General features: G+C 47.6%; 1 protein-coding gene across 3 annotated transcripts in view; it reads left to right on the forward strand.

Moving 5' to 3' along the window:
- The window catches only part of PALM2AKAP2 (PALM2 and AKAP2 fusion), a 371,023-nt gene that overhangs the window by 91,388 nt on the left and 253,665 nt on the right, over positions 1-25,970 (forward strand). For all 3 annotated transcript variants that reach the window (XM_075560292.1, XM_075560293.1, XM_075560291.1), the window contains exon 3: positions 4,645-4,775. In XM_075560292.1, the coding sequence (XP_075416407.1) occupies positions 4,645-4,775 (131 nt within the window). The remainder of the gene's footprint in view (positions 1-4,644; positions 4,776-25,970) is intronic.

Here is a 25,970-nt window from a genome sequence, read left to right on the forward strand (position 1 = left end):
GTGTGAACCCCCCCACCTAGTAAGTGGAGTGGAAGGGAATGGAGAGTTCAGCTATGCATCCATTCCCCCGGCCTTCATTTTCTAGAATAAGGCTAGCTCCGCCCAACAGTGAAAGCTGAGGAAGGTGTAGTCCCAGCCTTGGGGATGCAAGAAGGAACCATTGTAGGCCCGTGTGAAGAGAAAATCTCTGCCGTTGGGGACACATCAGCAAGGAGCCATCGCCCTCAAGAGAGATTTCTGGAAAGTGGAAGAAGGCTTCTCGGGGTGGCAATTCACCTGTCTTATCTCAGATGAAAAGAAAGGCCGAGAGAACAGACAAATAGCATTGAGAACGTGAACATTTCTATGGGACCAGGTGTGCGTTAGACACTGTTAGAATATGGACTTAGTCCTCATGACAGCCTTCTGAGATAGACATTGCGGTTGCCGCCATCTCACAGGTGAAGATGCGGAGGCTCAGCAAGGTTCAGGAACCTGTCCAAGATCACACAGCAAGTAGATGGAAGAAGTGCAGGAAGGGGCATGCCAACTGACTCCAGAATCCATCCTCAGCTCCGGCTCATGGCTCCTTCTTCCAGTGTTGGAGCGTGAGCTGCCTGGGGAATTTGCCCATGATGCCATACTATAGAACAATGCTCTAGAGGCTTAGAAAAGTCACTTTTTAAAACAATTCTTTTGGGGGTAGTAGTGAATGGTTTATATAGGACACATGTACAGACAACACAATACCAATAATATTGGTGTTGTGTAAGCATATGAGGGTCATGAGTTTGCGTGTGTGTATGTGGGGGGTGTTGGGGGGGGGGGTTCTGGTCTACAACAACCTTAGCAGTATGATTATGGTTGGTAAGTACCATCAAGTTGGTTCCAACTCAAAGTTGGTATCTTCATAATTGATGTTACACCTGTTGCTTTATAGTAAATTAATGTTGCACTTGTTGTTTTGCAGTCTAATTAGGGACCTGTCATATATGACCACACTCACGCCTTTATATCTCATTTGGAAGAAAAAAAGCCGAGTACTATGTATATGCTTCTCTTTGCTCTGTAATAATAGTCTAAAACTGACATCTGCAAGAACTGATTTGTAATTAAAAAGCACAAGCTCCAAAGAAAACCTTGTCTGCATGGACATAGCATTGATGTGCTGGAAGCAAAGGGGCCTCACTGGAAGTGCAATGACTCCAGACAGCCGAGCTTGCTCCTTCACGTTCAGCAGGTCTCTGCAGTGCTGGGTGGCTGCGTGGTGAACCAGAAGCATTAACATATTCCAGTGTATTATTACTAGATATTGCAACATTTTAATAACAACATGTTTTATAGGCTCATAGTAACCAAACCACACCCACCGCTGTGGAGTCATTTCCAGTGACAGCCACCGTATATAGAGTTTGCAGGGCTGTGAGTCTTTATGGGAATAAGACACTTCATCTTTTTCCCAAAGAGGGGCAAGTGGGTTTGAGCTGCTGTCCTTGCAGTGAGCAGTCAAACTTGTAACTCACTCTGCCTCCATGGCTCCTTACAGGTTCGTGTCAAGTGCCTTTGACCCGGTGAGATGAAAGTGTGTGGCCGTGTGAATCTTCCCCTCACAGAGCCACAGAAAGTACTGGGTAGTGAATAGGAGTTCTTTTGAGCCACAATGTTAGAGGCAGGTTTCACTTTCTTATTTCTATAACTCATTTAATTGGCTCTAAGCTGATGCCTTACACACATTCCAAAACCGAACAGTGAAAAAGAAAGATAGAGGAAAAAAATCTATACTTTTGAACTGTGGTATTGGCAATGGATATTGGATAGTCTGGATGCCCAGGAGCACAAGCACATTGGTCTCAGCAGAAACACAGCCAGTGCTCCTTAGACGGGAGGGTGGCAAACCTTCCACCGGTTTGCTTTGGGCAGGTCGTCAAGAAAGACCGATCACTAGAAAATGCCATCGTGATTGGGGCAGTGGGGGATCTGGTAGGACCAGGGAAGCCTCTGTGAGACGGGCTGACACCACGGCCGGCGCAGTGGGCGATACTGCAGGACCAGCCAGACTGCCATTCTGCTGTGCCTTAGGTTGCTATGAGTCAGAGTCAACAGCAAATCGTTGGAATCAACAACAACCCTTCCTTTTCTGACTGGAGACCAAATCAAATACAGGCATTAGGAGAGCTTCATTTCCCTGCCTTGCCCCCTACTTAACGAAGTCCAAGTCCCCACCTTCCTCGTGGCTATCCTTGTTTCTTCGGTTGCCCATTGTTGCTGGGAGAATTGATTGCCTGCCCAGTTGCTGGCAGCCCTGGCGGTGCTTCCTTGCAGTGGTCAGCTCCCAGGAGTGTTGACCTGTCCCCAGGGATTCTCAGCCTCAGTTGTCCTCCCAGAGCTGCCATCTGCCATCTAGAGGCCTGGATGTGCAAACTCAACAGTGAAACTTCATCTCCCATGTGCCCCCCACCTTTGCTCTCTTCTTCTCTGGGAGAGTCAGCATGCCTTTCTCTTGAGTTGTTTCCCTCTCCCCTCTCAACGCAGCAACCAAGCAGCCACAAGCCCCTCTGCCCAGTGACCTGAAACCCAGACACTGTTAGCCCATTCCGAGCATATGACTGCTCGAGCTCATGTGGTCTGGGTGATTTTTAAAATACTGGGAAACATCGCTGAGGTCAGTTAAGAGCAATTAAAAGGTTTGAGGAAGAGGTATGGCATCGATTAATATTTATTTGAAGACTGAATATTTTCATATGGACTGGATACCAGGAGGCCGTAAGAAAATGTGGTAGCGGAACTGGGGTTTTATAGGGGGAAAAATAGCCCACTGTTTGTCATTTGCTTTAAAATTGTTCGGTGGAGAAACTAAGATGGGGAAATAAGCCAAGTATTTACAATTTAAAATTCTAATTGAAGCCATATGTCCATTCATTATTTACCTTCCACTTTTTCTATAGTTTCACCTTTGCCTCACAAATAAGGCCTTTTGTGCATCACCATTAAAAGTCTGAATGTTAAACAGATTCTTGAACGGGTGATGCACAGCCATGAGCTCCTTTCACGGCATCTGCCTCATCACCAGTAGCTTTTCCAGAATGACCACCTTCACCATGAAGCCCATGAGTTTTCCCAATTTGAACTTGGGCTGCTTCAGCATTTTCACTCTCCTGACAAACAAATCATGGGGAGGATATGTAGATTGGCAGCCTTTTCTGTGACTTTCCCAGTGCTGTCTGGAATCAATGTATTGAACATTTCCTTCCAGTCATTTGTTTGCACCTCTTGGATCAGGAGTTCCATCATTTTTTCGTGGATTCTGTGGACCTGCTGGTGCTGAGCATTGGTGGTCTTCCGACCCTGGTGGTTGTGCTTTTTAGTAAAACCAGCACAGAACTGATGAAGCAGATAGCCATCAGCAGTCTTGATGTCAACGTGAGCTTCAATCCTGGTCCACCATGTTTGGGTCTTACACAGTGCATAAGATCCGTGCTGTGGAAGTTGATCAGGCAGCTTTTGCCCTGAGCATCCTCAGCCCATAGCTTGGATTTTCTAAATGCAGCTTCATCTTTCTGCAGATCAGCAAGGCTCACATCAAATGCTCGCCCCGTGAGGCCATCAGATGCAATTAAGGTTCCTTAACTCTGATGACTAATGATTTCCCAATATTTCTTTGATTGAACATAGCTGGTGCTTTCACCGCATATCAATCTTTCCTAGAACATGATCAGTCACATTCTTCTTGGCTCCATTTTTTTAAAACTTGACTCAAGTTTATTTTGTGAGGCATAATAATATCAATCAATTTCTTTTAAAAAATCATTTTGTTAGGGGCTCTTATAGCTCTTATCCCAAGCCATCCATCCATCCATTGTGTCAAGCACATTTGTACATTTGTTGCCATCATCATTCTCAAAACATTTGCTTTCTACTTGAGCCCTTGGTATCAGCTCCTGATTTTCCCCTCCCTCCCCACCCCCCTCCCTCATGATCCCTTGATAATTTATAAATTATTATTATTTTGTCATATCTTATACTGTCTCATGTCCCCCTTCACCCACTTTTCTGTTGTCCATCCCCCAGGGAGGAGGTCACATGTAGATCCTTGTAATCGGTCCCCCTTTCCAACCTACCCTCCCTCTACCCTTCCCAGTATCACCACTCTCACCACTGGTCCTGAAGGGGTCATCCACCCTGGATTCCCTGTGTTTCCAGTTCCTATCTGACCATCCTCTGGCCTAGCCAGATTTGTAAGGTAGAATTGGGATCATGATAGTGGGGGGAGGAAACATTAAAGAACTAGAGGAAAGTTGTGTGTTTCATCGTTGGTACCCTGCACACTGACGGGTTCCTCTTCCTCCCCGCGACCCTTCTGTAATCTCTCTCCTTTCTTGCCACCTTTTTAAGGCGCTTGTTCTGGCCAACCGCCAAGGTGCTGCTCAGAGAGCCAAAAGGTGGTTTGTCTTTTTGAATAGTAGAAAATAAACACACACAAACACATCCCTCTAGATGCTCTCAGGAGCTTGGACTGGAGGGAAAGAGGGAGCCAGGTTAGAGAGAAGGAGAAAGCTGCGAGCCAAGCAAACCTAGGGGCCACTCAAGACGGTGGTAGTGTGGATGGGAAGGAGAGTGGGGGCCAAAAACGATCATCTGTCTGTTTTCTCTCCCATATTTTCACAGTCCAAATTGCTTCGGGAAAAATGGCTGCTGCAGGGGATGCCCGCGGGAACTGCAGAAGAGGAAGAAGCCAGGCGGAGGCAGTCTGAGGAGGATGAGTTCAGAGTCAAACAACTGGAAGATAACATCCAGAGGTAGGAGGGGCCTGTGTGGAGGTGTGACAGTGCAGGGACCACTTCTGTCCTCTAGGGGGGCTCCCTTTATCTGTGCTGCCCTCTTGTCCCTGTGATTCCCTGAGCCTTTTCCTCTCCCGTGTGGCTCTCAGCGTGGTTCTGAACCATTGGATCTGGTAGATAAGGGGCCTCTTCCAGGTGGCTGGTCAACCTGGGAACTCTAGTCACCACCGTGCCGGCGCACTGAGCCAGAGTGGGGCTGGGGAGGTGGGGCATGTGGATGTTTTAGGACCACTCTCCTCCTCCACCACTGCCCTACCGAGTCCTGTTTGGAAATACCCTCTTGAGCTTGGGAGCCCTTTCCAAGTACAAAAGAGAGTAGCCACCTAGACTCACGTGCTCTAAGGACTGTGGGCACATAAGGGACTCCACAGTGTCCCCCAAGAGGAAAGGGGTAGACTGTGAGCCCCAGAGACGTCCTCCAGCTCACGCAGGCGCCCTGCTTGGACTGGGATGGCATTTAGAGCATTCACAGGGCAGCTTGATGAATCTTGACTTAGGGTGGGAAACCAGCCAAGGAAAAGTGTGTGTGTGTGTGTGTGTGTGTGTGTGTGTGTGTGTGTGTGAGAGAGAGAGAGAGAGAGAGAGAGAGAGAGAGAGAGAGAGAGAGAGAGAGAGAGAGAGAGAGAGAGAGAGAGAGAGAGAATGGAGAAAGTTATCCTCCTGTACAGACTGGCGTGCAGCTTCTGAGAGAAGATACTTCCAGGTCACAGAATGTAGCGAAGCTAAGCGCTTCCTGTCAGAAGCCCAGACAAGAAAAAGGATACAGATCTGGATGAAGCAGTTCAGAGCCATGAGCTTCTAGAGTTTTCCCTTCTCAGGAGCAGCTCAAGTTGCTGTCTGTTAGATAAGAAGGGTGCATGTTGACAAGTGGGAGACAAAAAGGCAGCTAGCTCTGTGACATGACTTTATGGAAAATGTTTTTAAAGTGGCAAGTGTCTGGTCGTGTTCAGCTGTAGTGACAGTTGGCATAACTCCTTTCTTACTGGTTTTACACCCTCATAACCCGTGTGTCTGGCGTGAAGCTGGATCTCCGTAACTAATTATTGAGTGAAAGAAATGGGTTTCGGTTCAGCCTCCCCGAGAAGCCAGTGTACTGAGAACAGGGAGCGAAGGCCCTCCTTCACAGGGCCCCTGGTTCCAGGGGAGGGAGCTGGGCAATGTTGGGCCAGGTCCCAGCCTCCTGACTGCCAGGGGGAGATGCCCAGTGGGCCAGGCAGCAGGTGCCCAGCCTTCTCATCAAACCCACTTGGCTCCCATCCTTTGATTACCTACCTCCTTTCCTATGACCACTGTAATTAGTTACCTCCTTTCTCATGACCACTATCATAGCTCATTTAAGCCTCATCCCAGCCCCAGACACCATCGACCTGTATAATTAATCAATTACAGCCAAAATATTATAGATTATTAAAAATAGCATAACTTTAAAAAATGGAAAGAAATTGTATTGGTTGGGCTGTATTTCTGGAAACTCCTGCCCTGCCGAGGAGGCCTGGGCATGAATCCCCACCCCAACTTGGCAAAATCCTAGAATCCAAGTAGCCTGAGCACAGTCTGTTCATAACACAAGACTTGTGGTTCAGGTTCAAGGTGGGACCATAATCTCCTGTCAACTTGAGGGAAGGGGTGGAGTCTAGCCTGTCAATCAGGCCATAGCCAATGAGACCTCGGTGCGGGCATGGCCTTCTCCTGAGATTTCTGGGAAATCCTGTTGACATTCCTATTGACAAGCCACATGGAGCTACGCTAATGGAGCAAGAGTCCTGGAGCTGGAGGTGCCACGTGGAGACCCCTGCCAGTGGTGAGATGCTTCCACCGCCACTGATCCACAAGACTTTCCACCCACTGGGCTGCGATCTTCCTACATTTGGTGTCATTGCATGTGTTGTGTGAGTCTGAAGAGGAATTTTTAGACTGGTCTCGGACATATGGGCTAATATTGGACTTATGGATGATCTGGACTGGGCTGGGATGTTTTCTTAACATACACAGTTACTCTTTGATATAAAGCTCTTTCTTATACACATATGAGTGTCTATGAATTTGTTTCTCTAGTCAACCCGGACTAACACACATGCCTTTTACTGCTTTTCCAGCGTGGCCTTAGAAAACACAGTTCGCCAGTCAAATAGGCAGCTCCATTTTGGCTTGAAAATGATTGTTATCGTGACCTACTAAGTGGTAACTTACCAGCGAAATAAACTATTAATGTGCTCCCCGCCCTCGTATCCATAGGAGACACCTTCGAAGCCCCCAACCAGTGGATACTTGAAAACTGGGGATAGTACCAAACCCTATAGATGTGTGTGTGTGTGTGTGTGTGTGTGTACACATATATTTTTCCTATACATCTACTTGGCAGGTTCCCAAGGTGTCCAGGGGGCAGTGTTTGGATGCAGGCAGGGTGGGGCACTGTTGTTTTCCGCGCTCACGCCCAGTGGAGGAGGAGGGAGCTCTGGAGGAAGAGCAGGATGCTCTTCCCAATTTAAATGTTTTCAGATCTCAGAGAGCAAATCTAAAGATAAGGGGTAGTGGGGACGACTGCACATCGAGCAGGAGGGTCTCACGTTGAGGCTCAGTTTGGGCTCTGGAGACTCTCGGCGAAGATGTAGAATAAGTAGTTGGGGCACAGCTCAGTAGCGCAGGATCACACTCAAAAACAAAGGGAAAGAAGGAAAATCTCCTTTTATCTTTTGAGACAGCAGAACACAGAGCTTCCTTAATGTGTGCAATGATTCCCTTCGAAACCCTGCCCCCCAGTTGCTTTTCCCTTTGATCCTTTTAAGGGACAGCTGCCCATGCTGGAAGAAAGTAAGCTGATCGCCTGCGGTGGGGTGACACAGAGGCTGGCATCCAGGAGACGGTTCCCTGTGCTCCAGGTGGAGTTTGCTGGACTCTGGCCTTCTCGCAGGTGGAAAGGCCGTGCTCTTGGCTGCTTTGGGTGGAAAGAGGGTTCTAGAGAGCATCGTTTCCTCCTTGGGGCCTCCCAAGGAAGTGAGTCTCTATGCACTCGGAAAGTCAGTTTCGGTGTCCTTTCGTCTTCATTCCATGTCCTCCATGACGGTGTCTAGCATCTTTAAGCTCCTGTCCCATGGGAAGGAGGAAGCCATTCTCCTTCCTCCCCTAAAGGGTACTCGGCTACCAAGCAAGTTTCCTGTGGTCCAGATTGGTTACTGGAATAGCTCTAAAGACTTGTTAGAAACATAAGAATCCCACAGTGTTAGACAGTCTGTGGGACTTGCTGGGGTGGCTCTTCTTGTTTGGGTTGAGCTTAGAGTGAATGGCTCTAAGGTATACCGTATATACTTGTGTGTTGGCCACGTTTTTCAGCACAAAAATACTGAAAAACTGGGGTTCGGCTTATACACGGGTCAGTGGCATGAATGGATGTCATCTGGTCAAGCCCAACTAGCAAAAGGAGGAAATCTCATGAAGCCTGACATAGAGTTAATAGCAAAGTTGGCTCAAGATGCATGGGAAGACATTCCAGAAGACATGGTGCAACGTGCCTTCCAGAAATGTAGTATTAGTAATGCTATGGATGGCAGTGAAGACTGTGCTTTGTATGAAAATGACAGCAGTGATGGTGATGACGGCGATCTCAGTGAGGACAGCGTCTATGATGACCTCACACCAGCTGAAGCTCTGCATTGGGATACGGATGATGATGGGGAATCCAGTTTTGAAGGATTTTAACTCTTTACATTTTAGCTTGGTTGCTGATTGAGCTCAGGGACTAGTACTCTTAAGGTATCATTGTTGATACCTTGTTGTTTTTGTTGAACCTATTTTCCACTTACTGTGATGGTTTACTAATGTTAAATGACTTGTCCTTTTATTTATGGTTTTTATTTAAAATAAAACATTTAAATACATTACCCCACTGATGTCTCAATTTTTAGTAATTTTATTTTCATTTGTTTTGATTACTGAAACTCATCAATAGCTTCTGCATTTTCCACCCTAGGCTTATACTCGAGTCAATCAGTTTTTCTGGTTTCCCAGGTAATAATTAGGTACCTCGGCTTATACTCAGGTCAGTTTATATTCGAGTATATACGGTATTTGGAATCAAATCTGCTCTTCTTCTTCCGGAATAAGGACAGTGCCAGATGTCTTCTTGTGGCAGTGACAGATCAGTAGGAATAAGGTCTAGGCTCAGAACTTCTCAGAAGCCTTTAGCCAAAGCAAGTCACATTGCCAAGATCAATAGACAGGGATGCACTCAACCTGCAATGGTAGGAATGTCAGCGTTGGGTGGCAGAGGACACACATGCAGAGAGACATGAAGAATGGCGGCCAATAACTTGACCTTTCAGAAAGATTGTGGTTGAATTGAAAACTGCAAAGGAGATTTTGACTAGTTTTAATGAAACCACAGAGAAGCAAAATGAGACTAAAGATGAACAGAAAGAAAAAACTCTCAAGAAGTCTGAAGGAAAGGAAACACAGAGAGGGGAAAAAATGTGAATGACTTGGAAATCAGATTCAGAATATGATCTTCATATAATAGGAGTCCCAGAAAGTATCCGAAGTTCTAAAAAAGACAATTTCACTGGAAGGAAAGCAGGAATCTGTCGATGTCTAGACTTGTACACCCCGAGTCTTCAGTCAACACCCCCCACCCCAGCAATAAGTAGAGGCTTCTAAAGAAGAGCTGTTCTCAACCTTTAAAACATGAGAGTACAGTTGTACCCTGAAGGTATGCTCGTTCTCGTGGGTTAACCGACAATAGCTTAGAGACTGGAGAGGAAATCGAGAGCTGTACTCAAAGAACAGGGTGAACCACTACAAGGAAAAACTAAGAAGAAATCGAGGTCATTTCATTTGGAAAAGAACAGAACAAAAAAGGATAATAAGCAACCTAACTCAGAACTTCTGGCATGTAAGATTTCAGCCAAATCTTTATTCATTATGTCTGGACAATTCTGAAAATGACCTGTGAAGTCTGAGAAACTGTACTTCAACAGAGGAATTTGTCTATTTCCATAAATAACTTTAAAAAGAAAGAAATTCTCTGTACAAGAAGTTTCAGATCTACCCACATGTCTTCCAAATTTTGTCAGTTGGTGGTGGTTTGGAACTGAGACTGCTGTTCCAAAATTATTACATGTGACATTTAGAGTTTGAGAGCAAACCAGAAAGGGGATAAAGGATAGAAAAGGGGAAAGAAGTCTGCAGCAATTATATAATCTCCTGTCTACATGCACAAAGGGGTGGAGTCTAGCCTGTCAATTAGGTCACAGCCAATGATGCCTCTGTGTGGGAAATCCCGTCTTCCTCCCTGGAGGTCGGCCACACTCTCTGCTTCACATTCTGTTGACAAACTGCATGCAGCTGTGCTGATGGAGCCAGAGCCCTGGAGCTGGACGAGCCACATAGAGAGCCACGCCAGCACTGAGATGCTGCCACAAGACTTGTCCCCCAGCGACCTGTGCTCTTCCTGCTTTGGGCTTCATTGCATGTGCTGTGTGAGTCTGTAGAAAAATTTATGGACTAGTGTTAGACTTAAGGGCTAATATTGAACTTACGGACTTGATCTAGGCTGGGCCGGGCTGTTTTCTTAGTATATAATGACTATTGGATCTAAAACCTTCTCTTACCCACATCTGAGTGTCTCTGGATTTGTTTCTCTAGTCAACCCAGACTAACACAAAGAGAGGGGGAGAATGTAACCATGACATCTAAATCGTAAATATTAGAATAATCTGAGAAAGTTGTGGAGCCCTAGTGTTACAAGAAGGGAAGCATTGGGCAGCCCACTGAAAGGTCCGCAGTTCAAACCCACCTGCTGCTCCACGGGAGAGAAATGAAGCAGTTTGTTGTTAGAAAGATTTACAGTCTCAACACCCCGATGGAGTAGTTCAACTTTGACATATTGTCTTGCCCGTCAATTACTCTGAGTCAGAATTGACTTGAGCACCATAATTTGGGGTTTTTTAAGAAGTTGTTTTTTTGTTTTGTTTTTTAGCAAAAAGGATTCTCAGGCCTCCTTCCAGGAAATTTGGACTCAGGGATCCCGATGGGGAGCCCTAGAATCCTTTTTTTAAAGGACAGTTTATATATTTTTCTTGCTCAGACTGGCTCAGGGACTCTCTGTAAGTGGAAGAATAGACCATAAGTGAAATTCCATTTTACTCCCTAGAAATCGATTTCTCACAACAGGAAAGACCTTACCTTTGATTTTTACATTTATTTTAGGTCATAGTGCTTTGCTTCAATGAAATTTGGCATCTGCCATAGGAGCCTGGGTAGGGTAGTGCTTACACATTGTGCCGTGACCCCCATGGTTGGCAGTTTGAAACCACCAGCATCTCCAAGGGAGAAAGACTGGGCATTCTACTTCCGTACACAGTTATAGTCTCGGAGACCCACAACGGTCGCTGTGGGTCAGCACTGACTCTGTGACAGTGAGCGTGGTTTGGATTATGGGACGGAGAGTGGGCTCTCTTTCCATGATCCTACAGAGAGCCAAGCTTCCAACGGAACTTGAGTGGAAATAGTCTTTGTTTACAAAACCCCAAATGATAAAGGTCAGGATAGGTCCTTACTTCCTGAGAGGCCAGACAATTCTGCTATTTTCCAAAGACCACTTAAGAGTGATTTGGCTTTGAAATGACGACGTGAAAATTGAATGGGAAGGGAGAAGAAAACCTAGTTACGGCGATGGATAGATGGTTATTTTCCTGCAATTTTCTCTGGGTAATGAATGTCAGCATGTTTGTCTGTTGCTTATATTCTCGGCTCGCTAGAAACCAGTCGTTAAATAGGCCAGATAAGGTAGGATGTTGACGGCAAACTCCGTATGTATGTATTGTAGAAAATTTAGAATGTCATATCCTCTCCATCTTTCGCTCCCTCTGTGTAGCGCCATATTGGAAAAGACCAAGGGACTTGCTTCTGCCTGGGGTCCACCGTGGACCATCGCCTAGGCCTTCACTGTGCCTGATGGCTCCCTGAGGGCCACCCCTGCGCCTAACACTCCTGCTCTTGGACGATGAGGCAGGATAGCCCATCATGAGCCCCGTCCACTTGACGGCTGCTCCCGTCAACACCTTGTTGCTTTGCAGAATCATTTCGCTTCTTGGAATTCTCTTTCTAATTCCTGCAGAGTTTATTCCGGTGTTTGATGTATGTGTTCTTCAAGTTCTTCGATGGGTGAGAAATACAGGGAAAGGCCCCTCTCCTTTAGAATTGTCCCAGTGCAAAAGAGAAACCTCATGGAGTATTCACTTGAAACGGACCAAACTACTGCAAAGGCAGAGTGTTTGTTCCAACTCTGCTGAATGCTGCTCAGTGTGTGTGTGTGTGTGTGTGTATGAGTGTGTGTGTGTGTGTGTCCTTCGGCAAATCCCCTGCTTTCTTGACCTCAAGGTCCCCATCTCTTCAAGGAGAATTCCTTCAGGATTTTCTCCTTCAGGTACTCTGAATTTTCCTAATTGGGGGAGTTGACCAGAGCCCTTTTCTGAACTAGTGTACAAGGTACAGAAATGGCAGTTTGGGGAGGAAATGGTTTTAGTGGTGGGTCAGAATTGACGGGGAAAGGACATTTTCAGGAAATAAAAGCTCCATCGACGAACAACTAACTCATCCCTCACAAGCAAAACAAAAATTCACCGCCATCAAGTCAATGGCAACTCACAGCAAGCCTCTAGGACAGGGCAGTCCCGCCCCTGTGACTTTCCAAGACTGTGATTCTTACCAGGAGCAGAGCACTGCCTTGCTCCCACACGGCTGCTGGTGTTTCGAATGGCTAGCCTTGCAGTGCCACCCAATGAGGAACCGCCCTGCCATTCAGCTGTATCAGCTGTCAGTTCTAAATGGTCGTAGTAATCGTTGTTAAGTGTTGTCGAGTTGTAGCTGACTCATAATGACTCTGTGCAGCAGAACAAAACACAGCCCACTCCTGCTTCTTCTAAACTACGCCACATCAGATGTTCACGAAATAAAAGTATTGGAGCCCCGGCAGCTGACTCAGATAGGTCTGTGTACCTTTTGAAAAAGGAAATCGAGCCATGCAAGTGGACGGGTCCCCGTCTATTTCTAACTTGAGATTTTCTCAGCAAAATTCGTCTGGTCCCTGGAACAACCCAGAATTCATTTCCTGCCCCACCTCCTCCAGACTCGAAGCAGAAGACTGGACATATCAGGCAGAAGCTTGTGTGTTATGCTGTGGGATTCTGGCAACCAAGCAAATGACAGTTGCCACAAATAACTGTTCTAGAAAAAGCAACTGCTGAAATATTCGTTCCAGCCACAAAGGACGCTTGCTCGGGATTCGTTGTGTTCACTGTCAGTGCTATTTCTAACCTGTGATGTGCTCTGCTCTCCAGCCCCACCCCACCCCACCACCACCTGGGCATCTGACATCTGTGCACGCCAAGCCTGGTCCCCGCCCCACACAGGCACATGCACCAGCCTGGCTCTGTTTTCGTTTTATTTCACCAAGATAAGCCCGATACCGTGATGCTATCATCCGATGCTGTGGATCGCTACCTGTGCTACAGCTACTGGCCCGGTTCTTCTTGCCTTCTTTGGCTTCATTCCTTTCTATTGGCTCTTTGTAACCTGAGGCCCATGCAGGTGAGGATGCCTGAGATGCAGTTGGAAAAATCTGAGGCTTAGGAGGGGAAATACCTGGCCCCGCTTGATCCAGTTAGTAAGTGAAAGAGCAAGGACTTGCTCTTGGCTCTGCCTAAATTCCAGCGCACATTCTCTACAGCCCAGTAGAAGTTGTCATTGTTATTTTAAGCTGAAGTGTCAGGAGAACTGCTATAGCCAGTGACATTCACACAAATGTTTGCCTCACGGTGTAGGAAGGTGGATGGGTCATCGCTCCTATGGTGTCAATTCCATGAAGACCCTTTCTCGGAGTGTAATATAGACCAAAGACTCAGGTGTGGGGTTTCAACCCACTGTGAGTGGCCATTGTGACTGAGACTGCCCCCTTCAGGTTATTCAGGGAAGTACAGTTACTATTCTAGGCTTGGCTGCCTTCTCTTTCCAAAGCTCTGTGTGTGTGTGTGTGTGTGTGTGTGTGTGTGTGTGTGTGTGTGTGTGTGTGTGTGTGTGTGTGTGAGAGAGAGAGAGAGAGAGAGAGAGAGAGAGAGAGATATTTGGTTAACACAGCTTTCTCCCAGCCAGTGCGGTTGCTGTGTGTCAGAATTTAACCCAAACCAAATTCCCTGCTACCAAGTTGATGCCAACTCTTAGAGAGCCTATAGGACAGGGTAGAACTGCCACTGCGAGTTTCCAAGAATGTCACTCTTTACAGAAGTCGAAAGTCCCGTGTTTTTCCCTCAGGGTGACTGATGGTTTCGAACTGCTGACCTTGCAGTTAGGAGCCCAAAGTGTAACCACTAAACTACCATAGTTCCTTTGGTTTGGGTTATACAGCCTAAATCTCTGCTGGAAACAGTGTTGCTTATGGAATGGGTTCCCAGCATGCCCTACGGATCAGAAATCAGGACTTCAGAGTTTAACCAGCCTCAATTTGCACCAAGGTACTGTAGTTATTTTTTTACATTTATGAGCCGTTTGGTCTTGGAGAAGCCATGGCTTCAGTTTTCTCACCTGCACCGTGAGGATGAGAGGGTCCCCCGTGCAGTTGGTGGCATGCACACAGATACGGTATGTTTGTGGACTTCTGGTTACAGGATTGCGCTCCGTAGGGTGTCCGTATTAAAAGCCATGCTAAGGAGTCCTGCAGGCATCATGAGTGGCTCCTTAGGGCAGCAGTCCCTCCCATTGACCTGCCTCCAGAAAAGCCTTGACGATAGCACTTTCCCCATTAAAACCACCGTAATTGCCCTATAATGTGGTCACTTCTAATCCCTCTGCCTTCTTCATGTGGCACAGACGTCCACCTCCCGCTGCCGCTTTCTCGATGGTTCCCCTAATTGCAGAGCTGAAGGCGGCTGCTGAGACAGGTCTTGGGTCTTTCCCAACCAAGGCAGTGTGTGATCTTACATGGTGAGGAGCCTATCCTCATGAGGCCGGTGGCCACCAGTGCCTGTGCGGGGAGGGGAAGCGAGTGAGAACAGACATCCTTAGGCTTGTATGACATCACCATCGCCGGTCTCAGAGCCAAGTGGTTCTGGATGCCACCCCACCTCGCGTCCCCTTTTTGGCATGGCTTACGCCCTGGAGAAGATGCGGGGGCAGCCAGGGCTGTGTGCTTGCCATGTAGGCCTGCCTCTTTCCAGCCTCCCCCCAGGCTCGCCTTCCCTCAGGCCCAATAGATGGGTTTGGTTCAGGACAGAGTGACTGGAGGATTTGCCCCACATCCTTGTCCTTTTCCCCTTTTGCAAAACAGTTTTCAGCCCATGTGCAATACCGGGGTCACATGTGCAGGATGAAGAGCCAAGTCCAGGAGGCTGGGATGGATGGACTCATAGTGAGAGAGGGTAGGCCCTTCAGCTGGCATCTGGCAAAGATGGGAACTCTTGTGCCATGTAGCATGATGGTTTGTGAATGCCTTTCTCCATCCCTCCAGATCTGAGTGACCTTCTTTGCTGTGACTCAGATTGGACCCCTAATCCCTGATACCTGTGGATTTGATCTTGTTCTGAACAAGATTTTGAAGGTGTTACCAGCTCTCATAGAAGCAGAGAGCAGATCCTAATCCAATCTGAGGACTGACCTTATAAAAGAACAAGAGACCCCCAAAGGCAAGGCAGACATGGGAAGACACAGCTCTAAGCCAGGGATTTCGGAGAACCACCTGTGGTAGTTACATAATCTGTTGTCAATTTGATTTAAGAGTAAAGGGGTGGAGTTTAGCCTGCCAATCAGGTCACAGTTTGATGACCTCATTTGGAGGCACTAAGGAGATAAATAGCTTACTGGAGGTAGGACGCACTCACTCCCTGGGAGTCATTCCAGCTGACAAGACACATGGAGCTAAGCTAGTGCCCTGAGCCAGAGAAGCCACATAGAGATCTCTGCCAGCACTGAGATGCTTCCACTGCCACTGGATCCACAAGACTTCCCACTCACTGGCCTATGATCTGCCTGCATTCAGCATCATTGTATGGCTGTCTGAGTCTAAAGAGAAATCTATGGACTAGTATTGGATATATGGGCTAATATTGGATTTATGGACTTGATCTGGACTGGGCTGGAATATTTTCTCAATATTCAATTGCTCTTGTATATAAAACTCTTTCTTCTACACATAGGAGTGTCTCTATGGATTTGTTTCTCTAGTCAACTCAGACTAACACACCACCGAGGCTGGGAGAAGGGCATGCACTTTTCTCTGTCAGAGCCCTCAGAAGGACCATGCAGGGCTCCGATCCTGTGATTTGGACCTCGGCCTCCAGAGACACCTATCTCTGCTGTTCAGAGCCACCCGGTGACTGGTGGAGTGTGAACTAACCAAAAGCAAGGCGGAGAGATGAGACCCCTGTGCTTCCTGCCAACCAGATGCTCCTCCCACCTCACCGACTAGCTTTTCTTAGGGGCTGAGACACTCTCTATCCGCTTCGAAGCCAAATCTCAATTGGAATGATACCCCTTCCAGGGCTGCTACAGTCTCCTTTAATTCCTGCTACATCGAAAATCAAAGTGGGGGAAAGTGGGAAATGCCTCAATGCTGGCAGTGCACAGAGTTACCTGTGAGGGGCAAGGACCCACCAGCCGGCACACATGTCATCCTGACCTGGAGGCCTGGAGAAAGAGTTTGAAGCGTCAGGGCGTCCCGGTGGGGTCATGGTTACAGGTTGGGCTGTTACCCATAAAGCCAGCTGTTCGAAGCCACCATTTGCTCCCCAGGAGAAAGATGAGACTGTCTTTCCTCTAAAGAGTGACGGTCTCAGAAACCCACTGGGGCAGTTCCACCCTGTCCTGCAGGGTCACGAGGAGTCGGCATCGAGCGGATGGCAGGGAGTTTGGTTTCGTTGGTTTTTAGTTTTGAGAGCATTTTGATTGGAGGGGTCTTTGTCATTTACATTGGGGATATCAGGTTAAACTTCTTAGAGAAGGTGAGATTTGAGGGGGATTTGGTTTTTGAGAAGCCAAGCACAGGCATTTGTTATCATTATTTTGCTATATTTAGAAACCTTAGCCCTGAAACTGACTGAATGTAAGTTCCATGAGAGCACGGAATCGTTACCCACTGTAATCTTCCTAAAGAACTCCGATGGCATAGTGGGTTAAGCATTGGGCTGCGAAGCACAAGGTCAGCGGTACAAACCCACCAGCTGCTCTGCTCTGGGAGATCTGCTGCTGTAAGGATTTACAGCCTCCGAAGCCCACAGGGCCCTGTGAGGAGGAATCGATTCATGGCACCGAGGCTGATGTTTGGCTTGGTGCTCTGCGCTCCTAGGACGGTGCCTAACACCTACGAGGTGCTCAGAAAATGCGTTCATTTGTCTGCATCAGCCATCGGCAGTCCGTCGGACTGTGAGGTTTGAAAACCATTATGAATATCCATCCATGTCTGGAGGAAGAGGAGCTAGGCCCAGCATCCACCTGCTGAGTTCAAATCCAGGGTCTCTGCCTGCTAGCTTTGTAATATGAAGCCTCTTCCTTAGCCTCTGTCAGCATCTTCTTCCATAAAAAGATAAGAGTAATAGATACATTCGATTGGGTGGTTGTGTGGATTAAGTTTATATATGCACAAACAGTCCCTGGCTTATAAACATCTGACTTATAGACAATTCCTATGCACCCTTTCATGCTCTATACGTTCACCTGACTCAGAAATCATTGAACCGACACTACTTACAACACGTTCTTCATCACAATTAACTTCACGTGATAGACAACTCTTAAATAACTGTAAAAGCTTTGAGCCTTCTAGGGTAGTAAAATCTTAATATGCATCTGCGCCGACTTACCTTCTACTGTGAAACTCGTGGGTCTCTAAGTCCTTCGAAGGACACAGCACCTGGTGCCTGGGTGGCTCTCTTCTCACTATCATGATGGAAGAGTGTGGAGACAATGCCCAATGTGTAACACAAAATTAGTTGACTTGTCCAGACCCCCTCTCTACTTTCAGAACAGTGGAGAGCGATGCCCCCATCCTAAGCCAGCCACACAATTTTGAAAGACAGCTTCCCTTGGGCACACTGGATGTGCTCCCCTGCCCTCACCACTGTGGCCCAGGGCAGAGGAGGGAAGGGAGGTTTGGGGGCACAGAAATGAAAGGGAGTGGCCACTGCTTTCCTGCCTGGCCAGGGGCAGCTGTTCTGCTCCCGGGTCCCCTCTCGCTCTGAGAACAGCTGGAGTCTGTTGTCCTGGGTCTTCAGCAGGGATTGGGGGCTGGCCTGCCTGCACTGGGCCTGTCAGCTCCAGCAGGAAATGAAACTACCAGGGCAAAAGAAACAAGACAATACTCTGACATGGATTGAGTAGAATCCAGCCAGTCGTGGGGGAGAGCAGGTTGGAGTGTTGAGAGACTGCAGTTACTGCAGCAGACATTTTTTTTAAATTAAGATGTAGCTTTTTAATTTCCAGATGCTTATAAAACAAAGCAAAAACAAACAAATAAAAACTAGGTCTAGGTGGTCAGAGTGATGTTCTCTCTGCTCAGGTCATCAGAGACCTTGCTGTAAAGAGAAAAATGGCTAAACCCAGTCCTGCCCAAAGTGTGGTCTTTGAACTGTGCTAGTTCGCCCACTGTTTATTCCCAGTTTGCAACTAGATAGGAGCAGAGATTACAAGTAAGTTGTTCACTCAATACTCCCTAGTGTCAAATCATTTCCTTTTTAAAGTTTTTATTAAGAGTTCAGTGTTTTATTGAACAGGTTACAAAGGGGTTTCATCAAAAAGACCAAAGCCCCTCACTTCCTTCTCTGCGAGGCAGCTGGGCAGTAGAGGGGGCAGGTCCTCCCTGTGGTGGGGTGCTGGCTGCTGGAGGACGCCCGCCTGCTCCTACATTGAAGACAGGGTGCCTTTGAACAAGCCAGCCCCCAAAGATTCAACATTCACCTCGGCCGCCTCAGTGAGGGCATTGATCTTGTCCTGCAGGATGAGCTGGGACATGGGGCGGGGGTCCAGGGCTGGCGGGCTGCCGAGCACAATGCTAGTTGCAAGAGAGAGAGCAAGGGCTCATCCCAACTCGCCCTTCGCTTCCACAGGGGAACAGAGCACTTTAGCGGCAGCCGAGGAAAGGAACGATGGAATTGATGTTGACCCCTTAGCAATCTAATGGGACAGAATAGAACTGCCCCTATGGGTAGATCTGTATGGGAGCAGAACGCCTCATCCTTCTACCTTGGGATGCCTGTGGTTTCGAGCTACTGACCTCGCAGTTAGCAGCCGAACACAGAACCCCCTCCATCCCCAGGGCTCCTAGTCAGCTGTGTAGAAACTTTCATAACATTGGACATCGCCATGGCATCCGAGCATGGGTGGGTTCTTCTGAGTGGGTTCTTCCCTTGGCTTCTTTACCTCAAGATGCTACGTTACTTTGTCCTCTTCGGTCACTTTTTGAAATTTCTGTTCAGCTTTTTCACTTCATCATTTCTTCCAGTCGCTTGAGCTTCTCATGTTCATGGCCAAGTTTCAGAGTCTCCTTTGGCATCCCTTGTGGTCTTTTCTTTCTTTCTTTTTTTTCCTAACAGTTTTATTGGCACATCATCCACATGTCATCCAATTCAATAATTCAATCCTATCAAGAAGAGTTGTACAGTCATTGCCGCAATCAATTCTAGAACATTTTCCTCTTTCTTGTACTCGTTGTTATGTAATTATTTTTTAATTATGGCAAAAATATATGCAACAAAATGTTTTCCAGTTTAACAACTTCTACATGTATAATTCAGTACCATTAATTATACTCTTCGTATTATGCAACTGTTATTGATATCCTTTTCCAAATGATCCCACCGCCATTAACATCATCTTTCTCAATGATCTTTTGCTCTCTTCGTGTTTGCTGTCCTTAAGGCCATCTCACAACTCCTCTGGTCTTTGGTCATTAGTCTTCAGTGAGTCTGCTCCATAGAAGTGAATCTCTGGAAAGGGGGAACTGATTACAGGGGTCTACATGTGACCTCCTCACTGGGAGAGGGACGGCAGAGAAGGGGGGAGGGAGACTCCGGATAGGGCAAGATATGACAAAATAACGATGTATAAATTACCAAGGGCACATGAGGGAGGGGGGAGCGGGGAGGGAGGGAGAAAAAAAAGAGGACCTGATGCAAAGGGCTTAAGTTGAGAGCGAATGCTTTGAGAATGATTGGGGCGGGGAATGTATGGATGTGCTTTATACAATTGATGTATGTATATGTATGGATTGTTATAAGAGTTGTGTGAGTCCCTAATAAAATGTAAATAAAAGAGAGAAAATTTCAGAAATGAAAGAGGAATAATATATATTTATGTATGGATTGAATGCAAATGAAAAATAAAATGTTCAATGCAAAATAAATAAATAAATAAAAAAGAAGTGAATCTCGGGCTATATACAGAATTCCAGTAACAGAAAAGTGTGGTTTAAACATTCATCACACAACTTTTTACAGAGACACTGAAACCAACTCCTGCCTGCTGGGAGGCTTTGTAACATAGGCTTGAGATTCAGGGTTCTGACTCACCTTGAACCTGTGCTTCACCACTTCCTGTGGCCTTCAGCTGTTGACTTCATATTTGGCACCTTGCTCTCCTCATCTGTAAAAGGGGAATAATCAGAGTAGATACATCATAGAGTTGCTATTACTTGTATCAAACAGGTTACTACATATCAATACACTAAAATGCTAGACAAACATGAAAGCGGATATTTATTACCTCCTGTGATCTAAAACTTACATTTTGTTTTCTGCAAGCAAATGGGATGATGACTCTGAGCCATGCTGTTTTCTCCTCTTCGTTATTAGGAAAGGGAATTGATGACATTCTGAATTATATTCCCAACCATGTTCACTTTGTTCAGGATAAACCGAGTGTCGGTGGGGAATGGTCCATCACCCCGCTCTAGAAATGAACTCGTGTTCCACTCTAGTCCTGTCTTCTCCCGAAGGCTCCGCTGCATGCAATAGCAGATCCTCCGAGGACGGCAGGCTGTGGAGCAGCTGTTTAGGTGAGATGTTCTTTAATCACTGAAGTAGAGGGATTTATGTTGCAATGAATTCTATGTAATCGCATTAAGCCAAGAAACAGTGATGATTTAGTAGGACAAAAAACGTTAATTAACTTAAGTACTCAATGCGATCTATTTGTAGGGTTTGTTTCTGTTCCGTCAGGAAAATGAATAAGGGGTCTTTAAAAAATAATTGCTAAAAGGTTGCACCAAAGCAGTGGTGCCCTGCTGTCCCTGCAATCGTAAGGGCACCCTTCACACCTTCCCAAGGGCATAGCAGCAGCCACGCCCCACGGTTTCAAGTACAAGTGCAACTTCGTGTGTTCTGTACAACCCCCACTCACTCCCGCGCACATACAGTCCCATGCTCTAAAGTGACCGCCCCACACAAGTTTGCAGGCTAAGAAACGTCTCAGAGTGACTGCTCTTTCTCAGCCATTGGAAGACACCTTTGCAGAGTGCTCAATGCAGACTTCTGCCTTTCTCTGTGTTGACAGTACCGCGTGACTGGACCTGCTCAGGTCGTCACGTTCATGAGAGCTGGCACGTGTTTCCTTTAGTCGCCATTGCTTCTGGAACCATTGCTCCTTTTCAAAATCATTCTCCATATTAAAAAAGTAGAACTTGAGCGAACGCAGGACCGCACTCAGTGATGACCATAGGCATGCACAGCTGACTTATCAAACAGCCTTCCCATATCACAAGAACCCGAGTCCCTGTCCTCTCCGTCTCCCCGCCCCTTCACCAGCACACTTTCTGAGCAGTTGCCCGGCACCTCTACTCCTTACCTCCCAGTCTCTCTCCAGGACACCCCGTGGCCCAGCAGCAGCGAGGCTCGGTGACCAGCTAGTAGGTTCATACAACGGGCATTTTTGAATGTTCATTGTAGTCAAGGCTCAACAGTAACTGAGACGCCTGAACACGCCCTGCTTATCGAAATACGCTCCGTGCTCCCGCCTTGGTTTCCTTGGCACGATCAGATCCTGGATCTTCCCCCCGGCTTTTCTGTCTATCCTTTAACTCGTGGTTTTGTTTTTGCCCTTTGGAGGTTCTTACCTTGGCCCTCCGCTTGGTTCTCACTCTCTCCCAGTGACATCACTTAGACCAGCGGTTCTCAACCTCTGGGTCAAGACCCCTTTGAAGGTTGAGTGACCCTTTCGCAGGGTTCTCCCGATTAATAACAGTAGCTAAATTACAGTATGAATTATGAAGTAGCAACGAAAATAATTTTATGTTTGGGGGGGGGGGTCACCACAGCATGAGGAACTGTATGAAAGGGTTGCGGCATCAGGAAGGTTGAGAACCACTGACTAGACCCATGGCCCCTGAGATACAAGCGTTCTTTCAGCCTTGTGCTCCCCAGGTAGTCAACCACATCATGGCCATACCCAGGTGGGTGTCTCCCAACCCCTAAAACAACATGTCACATATTGAACTCGTGGTTTTTAAGAACTGGTCTCCTTTCCTTCCATAATTCATCACGTTGAAAAACACCACGGTGCACCGCGTTGTCCCAGCGTTGCCCGTCCTCCTCCTACAACCTCTTCATGTAACCAATACCTTTCCATCTTCCCGATTTCTGGAATCCTCCCACTCTTCCCACCACCACCGTGACATGATTCACGCCATCAGTACCTTTGATCTAGATTGTTGCAATGTCTTATTTTTTCCTTCATATATATTTTTTTCTGTGGACTAGGTGGAGATGGGAGAAGGGGTTACGTTTATGACCCTCACCTCTCTGTTCAACAGTTCAAACCACTCATCCACCCCACCTCCCATATTTTACACCCCCCCACACACACACACAGGCCTCTGTACCAGCTCTCCCTTCCTCCCACGCTGTCTTCGAATCCCCCTCGACCAGGGCTAGAGCAGCTTTCTGTCAGAGTTCATGTCTGTGCGCTCTCTGTCGCTTAGCCCTTTTTCCTGTTTGTGACTAGTCAACGCGGATCTTTTCAAAGAATGTTGGTCTCATGTCTGATGTTTCCTGAATTTGAAAATCTAAATGCCTTAATATGGCTTAGAAAACCATTTTTATATGACTTCTGCTTTTTCACTTCTACCTCCCATGATGACCACGCCAGTGCTTCCTTCCAGTCCCTAAAGACACCTCCCATTTCTGTGTCTTGTTGTTTTTACGTCCTTCTCTTCTGCCTAGAACAGTCATTGACTCTTCATCTGGTGGACTCCTCCTGATCTTTTACATTGCAGTTTAGAAACCTTACCTCTGAACACTGGCTCACTGCCCCTTAGGACAATTATTTCCCCAAACTTACCCTATGAGAACACATACTAAGTTATTTCCTCTCCCTGTTTTCTTGGGGAGAAAACAGAGAAAGGGGAGAGTGCAGTATTCACCTTTGTACTCCCAAATCCTAATGTACTGCCCAGGAAATGGGCTTCCCTACATATTTACAGAAAGAAGGAAGAACACGGTGATGGGAGCAGGGTGTGATGACGACATTCTCCCCACAGTCACACCCATATTCACACCCACACCCGCACTCACACCCTCACTCACACCGCACTCACACCCAAACCCACACCCGCACTCACACCCTCACTCACACTGCACTCACACCCACACGCGCACTCACACCCTCACTCACACCCGCACTCACACCCACACGCGCACTCACACCTGCACTCACACCCACACTCACACCCACACCCGCACTCACACCCTCACTCACACCCGCACTCACACCCTCACTCACACTGCACTCACACCCAAACCCACACCCGCACTCACACCCTCACTCACACTGCACTCACACCCACACGCGCACTCACACCCTCACTCACACCCGCACTCACACCCACACACGCACTGACACCTGCACTCACACCCGCACTCACACCCTCACTCACACCACACTCACACCCGCACTCACACCCTCACTCACACTGCACTCACACCCAAACCCACACCCGCACTCACACCCTCACTCACACTGCACTCACACCCGCACTCACACCCGCACTCACACCACATTCACACCCACACCCTCACTCACACCTGCACTCACACCCACACACGCACTCACACCCACACGCGCACCCACACCCGCACTCACACCCACACCCGCACTCACACTGCACTCACACCCACACCCGCACTCACACCCGCACTCACACCCACACGCGCACTCACACCCTCACTCACACCGCACTCAAACCCACACCCGCACTCACACCCTCACTCACACCACACTCACACCCACACCCGCACTCACACCACACTCACACCCACACCCGCACTCACACCCACACCCGCACTCACACTGCACTCACACCCGCACCCACACCAGCACTCACACCCACACCCTCACTCACACCCTCACTCACACCCGCACTCACACCTGCACTGCATTCGCACCCATACTCGCACCCACACTCGCACACGCACTCACCCTCACTTGCATTCGCATTCACACCCACCCTCGCACCCCCACCCGCACCCACACTCACACCGTACCTGCACTCACACCCACACCCAGTACCCTACAAAGGCCCCTAAGTTGTCTCTGCGTAGACATTGTCAACGGAAAGTGAATCTGCCTGCGCTACTCTGGCTGACACCTTCTCAGTATGAACTAAAACGAGATGATTGCTTTTCCTTCACATGGCTTTCCTGTGTTCAGAATGATTGACGGTACTGCGAGGCCCAGCATCCATGCTCAGAATTTACTGGCCAGCAATGCTCTGGTTTCACACTCATTTGGGCCCTGATGATGAACTAGATGTGCACAGAGCACCATGCATAGCAGTAGAGAAGGTACTGGACTTACAGAAAATAAGTCAACATCTTTTCCTCTGATCCAATAGTCTGGGCATCCACTGGGTGGAGTATGTTTGCCACAAGTGCCGGGAGCTCTCAGACCTGTCCTCAAGGCGATAGGAATTCAGAGAAAGGAATGATCGTTGAGGACTAAGTATTTGAGTTCTTAGCTCAGTGGGGTTTGGCTGAGATTTATCTTTCTATTTTTTTTTTTTTGAGATTTATCTTCTCAAGCTTATTCATTCAAGTCTTGTTTACCAACTCCCAATGGAGGCTGAGCTAAATGGCACAGTCATTGTCCTCAAATGACCCACCATCTCCCCGATAATAATTAAACAGCTCTTTAAGGTTTCTGCATAAAGTGCTGTCGGTGATCTGGTTTCTGGAGCTAGGTTTCTAGGACTCACGAATCCCTTTGTTGGATATTAAAACTTCCCACCCATCCCCCAAATATTTCTTATTATCAGGAGAGAGGTAACTTTCATTTTGGTTCTGAAACTTTTAATACTTGAATCTTTTAAAGAAACATTGGTCTCACTAATAAAAGCTAAAGGAGACCAAGTCATGTGCTGTTCATTGGAAAGGATTCCAGGCCGATTTCGTAAGAAAGAGAACAGCAGGGCTGAGCTGCCATAGGATGCGTTGGCTGGCTGTTACTGAGCAGGAAGTTGTGCACGTGGATATCACTAGCTGGAACCAGACTGTCTACTGAAGGGTCTTTCCCTGCCCTCAGTGAGCCTTTGGCTTATTTCGCTCTTTAGCTGGATCTCAGCGTTAGAGTTGGATGTGCCTTCCTGGATGATGCTGTCATTAGGAAACTCTAGCCACGTGGGCTTAGTGGAATGGAGCTTAGTTGGCAAGGGCAGCAGGTTGTCATGGAAGCCCAATTGGCTCTTCTCAACCCAACCACCTGTTATAAACAGCCAAGGCAAAGTCCGGCTACGTCCAGAGGCCGTTACGGTCTGTGGTATGTTGTTGTCTCTCCCAGGAAGGACAGCGGACAGCCGGTCACTTATCTCACGGAGTCTCTCACCCAGGCCAACCATAGAGTGGCCCTTCAAGCTTTGGATCCAGTTGCTGGTGACCCAGTGTGGAATTGTACTCTGCAGGGTTTTCAGTGCTTGGGTTTTTGAAAGTAGCTCTATCTTCTAGGTCGACGTTGTGGGGATGCTAAACTCCAGCCTCGCAGTTTGCAGCCCCGTTCACGGTTGCCCCCTCCAAGGACTCCCTTTCTCTCTGAGGCTCCCCCGACCCTGCCATGGGGTCTATTCCAACTCACAGCGACCCCTAGAGGACAGAGTGCAGCTGCTCCCGTGGGCTTCCCCGACTTTAACTTTGT

Source organism: Tenrec ecaudatus, chromosome 10 (assembly GCF_050624435.1).
Source record: "Tenrec ecaudatus isolate mTenEca1 chromosome 10, mTenEca1.hap1, whole genome shotgun sequence".
In the NCBI taxonomy this organism is placed as follows: Eukaryota; Metazoa; Chordata; class Mammalia; order Afrosoricida; family Tenrecidae; genus Tenrec; species Tenrec ecaudatus.